This window comes from Pteropus vampyrus, unplaced genomic scaffold, assembly GCF_000151845.1.
Source record: "Pteropus vampyrus isolate Shadow unplaced genomic scaffold, Pvam_2.0 Scaffold51, whole genome shotgun sequence".
Classification (NCBI taxonomy): domain Eukaryota; kingdom Metazoa; phylum Chordata; class Mammalia; order Chiroptera; family Pteropodidae; genus Pteropus; species Pteropus vampyrus.
The window spans coordinates 3,931,675-3,937,422 of NW_011888832.1; the positions used below are offsets into that span (position 1 = coordinate 3,931,675).

A 5,748-nucleotide genomic window follows, 5' to 3' on the forward strand; every position below is an offset into this window, starting at 1 on the left:
GGATGTGCTTCTCCCCTTTCAAGGCCTCGGCGACCCGGTGCCTTCCCAGGGAAGTGAATTCACACCCCAGTTTCCCCCACAGAGCCTGGATCTTCCTTCCATTACAATCTCAAGAAATCTCGTGGAACAAGATGGCGTGCTTCATAGCAGTGGGTTACATATGGTAGGCAGCCAATTGATTGCTTGGGAGTTTCTTTTTATCCTTCGCTCTTCTCGTGGTGACGATCTGAGAGCCCGTGTTCTGAACGTACGTGCTCCTGCCTAGCTGCCGGTGGACATGGGTGTTGTGCTTCCTGGTGCTGCACGAACACAGGTGCTAGATCATGCCTTGGTGTTGGATAAGAGGGTGTTGGGTTGGTTGATAGTTACGTGAAAGAGGATGACCCAACAAGATCTTTGAGATCTGAAATGACTTTTAAGGAGTCTGATTCATTGCTTTAGAAACAGCCAGTCTTCCCTTGCCTTTGGTTCAACCAAGGGGTGTACTTGAGTTGAAAGTTCAAGGTGAGATTTTAGAGACGGAAGCTCTTCTCAGGTGCCTAGGTCTTTGGCATTTGTTGGATTATGACATAACATTTATGATACACGATCTGCCACTACCTCAAAGGAAATAACGAACTGTGATACAGAGACAGGGAGAAAAAAATGATTGCTCAGAACCAGCAGAGGAAAATCGAGAGTGGCTTATGGTGTGGAATATACCTAATTGTCTTATTTATTGTCATCGACATCCAATAAGGCACTCCAGAGAGCCAAGTTTACTAATGCAATAATTTTAGTTCTCTTTTTCTTAGTGTGCAATTATAGTCAGCAATCACCAGAGTAAATCCTCTTAAGTATTTTAAAGTCTTCTGCTGGGATTGTTTTGTTTTTCCACCATAGTCTGTAAAGCATGCACGTCTATCTAGGTGAGGTACTAAGCAGACATTTTAAAACGAGATTAATAGTTTATAGGGCTTTCTTTCTTTCTTTTTTTTTTTAACCCCGATAAAATGAAACAGATGTGTTGGTATAACAAAAAACAAATCCTGTTGCTTGTTTACATATTTCTTTGCACATTAGGCCATGCCAGTGGTGTTTACCGATTTCATTGTTAATTTCCCCATGACAGCAGACGATTGCAAAATATGTAGCGGATTCGCAGTGCAGAGATTCTGCGCGCTCTCTGAAATATAAGATTGCTTTCCCAAATAAGATTGCAGCAACATAATTTTCTTTGCCTGTGATCTTTTGTGTTTGAGCCGAATATCAAGGTTTTTTTTATTTTTACTTTTTTGTCGGAAAAGAATGCTGTCAACGGTCGGGAAAGGGTCATTAAGTATTCATAAACGTTCCCCGCCATCAGAAATAATTGTTTCCTGTGGACTTTCTTACATTTTTGTCCCTTTGACACTGGACGGGAGGGTTCTGTATCTGTTGCTCTACGATCATGCTCGTGGTGTTGTGCCTGGAAAAATAATAAAAATAAAAAGGGTGTTTAGTCACCAAGGGAGTTTGCCAGGGTTCACCATTATTCATAGATGCTCGATGAGGCTCATTAAAGTTGTGGAAATAGTTAAAAGACCATACAATGCGCGCTAGAATGTGTACTTTATTAAATTGGTAAATATTTATTAATAATATAAGAATCTGCCTTTAAATTAAACATCTGATGAATTACCTTGCCTTAAAGCTATAAAACTGTTATTGCTGCTATAAAAAAGTGTAAAGGAGGCATTTTGACTATGAAATTTCATTTCATGGTCAATTGAATTTACTATATTGGAAAGAACTAAAGATGGAATCATAAAATAATTATGATATTCACATACACTTAAAGAACAATGCTTTCACGGACTGGCTTCGGGAGAGAGGACTCAATTTTTAATGCTGCTTTTGTAATGTATTGCTAATCACTAAAGCAGTTGAATTATTTCATTGATTTTTAAAAGTATAAGTACTTAAGCTAAGTGCAGGCTGTCATCATGGTATTAAATGTGGATCTCATCACATTTATTGGTGCCTTTCTGAAGTTTTGCTAACCCCGAATGATATTTATTTTGGCTCGAAACAACCTCATCTTGTTGAAAATTCTAGTAGAATTTCACCTTGAAGAAATGTCATGGGATTTTAAATCACAAATGTTGGAAAAAATAAAATGTACTAGGACAGAATTATGATGAATACAATGTGTCGTTGGCTTTGTTCTGTGTACTACCTGCCATGTTCACCTATAAACTTGAATTCAGAATCGCCAGAGGCATGGTTAAAAATAGGCTATGTCAAGGTTCTTCTATATCTCCCTCTGGGCACCGAGTTGGCTGGCTACGTCGTAATACTCCATGGCAGCTCCTTGGAGTGTTCCCTCAGGAAGGTCATCAGGAAAATAATAAATAATACTTTATACATCATGCATTCGGCGTCTCTGTGTGCATGGATATTTCATACCTTATGCAAGTAAGAAGTTTTATTTTCCAAATGAATATGGCTGGCTGTGAAGGATTGCTATGGTGAATTAAGACTATCGCATAAGGAAAAAAAAAAAAAAAGCCAGCTTGTTTATGTTGTATCGAACCAGCTTTTCTTCAGAGTTTCATTGGTTTTCCTTTAGAGTGACAGTTTGTCACATTACTGATTAGCTGCATTTTTGTTGGCAACAAGCACAATATGTTTATCTTCCTTAAATTTATGCCATTATATTTAAAAACAGAAAGGAGGAACAAAAAGGGGGGATTAAAACGAGACCCATGATTAGCATTCACATTTCAAAATATGCAAATAATGCTCTCGTATTCAAAAGCGAGTTGTTGAAAAATTGAAAGTGGGTGTGTTTGTGACTTCAAAGAACAGCCTCGATTTGCTTGTTGTGCATACGTGTCTTTTAAAGCAGTATGTGGTTGGCAAGTAGACATCAACAGTATATTCTGGTTAAAAATGCCTTACCTCTAAGCATTATTGTCAGTCCAGGTGATCATCTGGAAATTATTTTAATCTACAGAAGATTGCAATCCGAAAAATCTACAACGCGCGTGCCGAAGGGTTTTTTTTTTTTCTTTTTTTAACACCTCTCTATAATCTGCTCAGCAAGTAGCACTGACATCAGTAGTACATCAATTTCAGAAAGTGGATTATTTTTACTAGACAGCTATTGTGACATATTGGGTCAGTCATAAATGAAAGATATTCATGCAAGCATGCAATACTTGTAATGAAGTCTCACTCTGACCTTCTGTATGATTGATTCTGTAATTTAGTTTTCTCAGGCAGTGCCTGAAATGAAATGAAATCATGTTGAACAAGTTTTGAATACCCACAGTGCACCAGGAGAAGAAAAATCTGCAGCCCCAGAGGCTTGAGACAGAGCAGCTGAACGATTTATCTCTATGCTATTATAGCCTTTGCCAGCATTCGACATTCTTTTTTTTTTTTTTTTTTTTTTTTTATTTGGCTTAAGTACTTAATTCTGCAGGTAGCTGTAAATGGGAAAATAAAATGCTGTTCAGATTTAAAATGACAGGACAGGAGTTTGTGCAGGGGACTGATAAAATATCTTGAATAGAACTGACCTTTCATGTAGCTGGAAGTTACTGGGGGATTCATCCTCATAATTACCATATAGATTATTTTTATTTCTTTCCTGCAATGAAACATTTCAGAGAGCAGTAGTGCTGATTGAATGGAAATTGAACTTGTTAACATTCTTTTCAGCTTAGCCTGTTGTACATAACAGAAGGTTAGCTTTGATGAATTTCAAAATTCTCTTTGATATCCAAGAAACAGACAGTAAAATAATTGTCTCCAGTCCGATATTTCGTATGCCCCCCAAAAAGAGAATTTATAAAACACACTGATAATTCACATACTTTTTCTTCGTACGTTATAGTTCGTGTTTAGAGGACTGACCTGTTCTGTTTGATGTGTTTTGGATTTAATTGGGATAGCATGTATTTATCGAAAATGCTACACTGGTCCTCTAGAAATGTCAAACATAGTATTAGAAAATTGAAAAAGATGGAAGTAAGGAAGGGCTATTTGAGTATGGTAGTCTCTGTACCTGTTAAGGAAGGAGAAAAAGAGAGAACAATGTCCCATAGCAGATAAGCATGCAGCGAAGCAAATTACAAGCTTCTAAAATATTCATAAGACTCATAAGTCATCATCTAGACAGATGTCATTTTTGACCAGAAAAAAAAAAGGGAATATATAAAAATAACACGTCTAAAATCACCAGGCTTATGTTAGAAGTTTTGTTTTTTTTTTTTATACGATCATTTGGTATGGCTCTAATTTTGAAGTTGAATCATTTTTGTTTTTGTAAAATGACTGGCATGCCATTTGTATACTTTTTAAAATCTTGCATTAAGAGAACTAGCAGACTTTCAATTAATACGTTGTTTTAGCAACGTTGCTTAATGTGTTACAGATAAAACAGTTATTTCATGGGTCATTAATGTGTTTAATGCATGGAACGTTCTATTAAAACAAGTCCTGATTATCGTTATGAACACGTTCACGCCGTTGTCATGGAGTCTGCAGAGCTGAGTTCTATAGGTGATCACCATTAGCCATTGGGGGAAACTAACAATTTTTCATATAGACTGAATGATTACTTCAGTAATACTAGTTTTTGGTCAAGTTATGGCCCCAACATATTTTTATCGTAAGTTAACAATAGAAAAGGCCCAACTTATGTAAGCAAAAAACTCCGTTTGAATGGGCTGGGACCTGTCTGTTCAAAGCCCAGATTATGAAATTGACACTGTATTAACTTTCAGCAGATATTTACTGAGCGCCTACTAAGTGCTATGATTTATTCCTAATAATTAGAGACTGATGATACTATTCACAAAATCGTTTCTTTGATTACAGGTGTCTCTTCCACGCGCTACCAAAATTCACAGTCTGATGACGGCTAATGGGTTCTTAGCGTCAAAAGTCAACTTGAATTTAGCTGTCACTATACCTTGACAACTGTGTGCTTGAAATGCCCAGGCCATGGACATTTTTATGAGCTGCCTTTCTTTGTGGAGCAAATAGCCTTGTAGTATACATAGCTTAAAATAAGAAGTCTTTATTCTTGGTCTGTAAATACCTACTGACCTTGAACATATGAATGTTGTCTTTAAGGCTGAGTTAGCTTTAGGGTCATCTAGTTAAGTAGGAGTATGTTCCAAACTTCTGCTAAACCCAATTAGCTATTGTGAAGTGTGACACATGATTACTTGCTTGATTTATTACATTCAAGGAAAAGTGTTGTTAGAAAGTTAAGCCACGATTTATTTCCCTGTATCTTGTCTTTAGCACATATATCCTACAGTTATCTACTACACGGGTATCACCATACTTGCCAGCCATTCAGGGACAGCAGAGACACCATTTTTCATCACTCGAATTCACGAATAAAACTGGCACGGTGACTCAAACATTCCTGTAGAGGCATGAGAGTCATACCGGTGCCCCGTTTCCTCTTGCTCATAGTACCCGTCACCCTTTGAGATGGCCTCCTTCACTTATTTAATGGCCTGTCCTCTCCCCTCCCCTGTCTTGTTTATTGCTGTCACCCTTGGCCTGGAACAATGTGTCTCCATATTTTATTTGTTGACCATATACATGAATAAATGAAAAGACAATGAAAGAATACGGATTTGTTATTAAGAGCATGCGTTGACCACTAAATAAAAATGGAGAAGGGGGAGTTTAAAATACAAACAGCTGTAAAAGTGGAAATCTTTAAAATTTTAATTTAGGACTCAGTAAAGTAAGCGTGGC

The 5,748-nt window shown here is 37.2% G+C and overlaps 1 protein-coding gene across 4 annotated transcripts in view; it reads left to right on the forward strand.

Annotated features, from left to right (window-relative positions):
* TOX3 (TOX high mobility group box family member 3) overlaps positions 1 to 5,748 on the forward strand; it is a 31,365-nt gene that overhangs the window by 7,101 nt on the left and 18,516 nt on the right. For 2 of the 4 annotated variants that reach the window (XM_023530651.1, XM_023530652.1), the window contains exon 3: positions 1 to 163. This exon is cut by the window's left edge and continues 1 nt beyond it. The exons of the other annotated variants lie outside the window; for them this stretch is intronic. In XM_023530651.1, coding sequence (XP_023386419.1) covers positions 1 to 163 — 163 coding nt within the window. The remainder of the gene's footprint in view (positions 164 to 5,748) is intronic. 4 annotated transcript variants of the gene reach the window in all.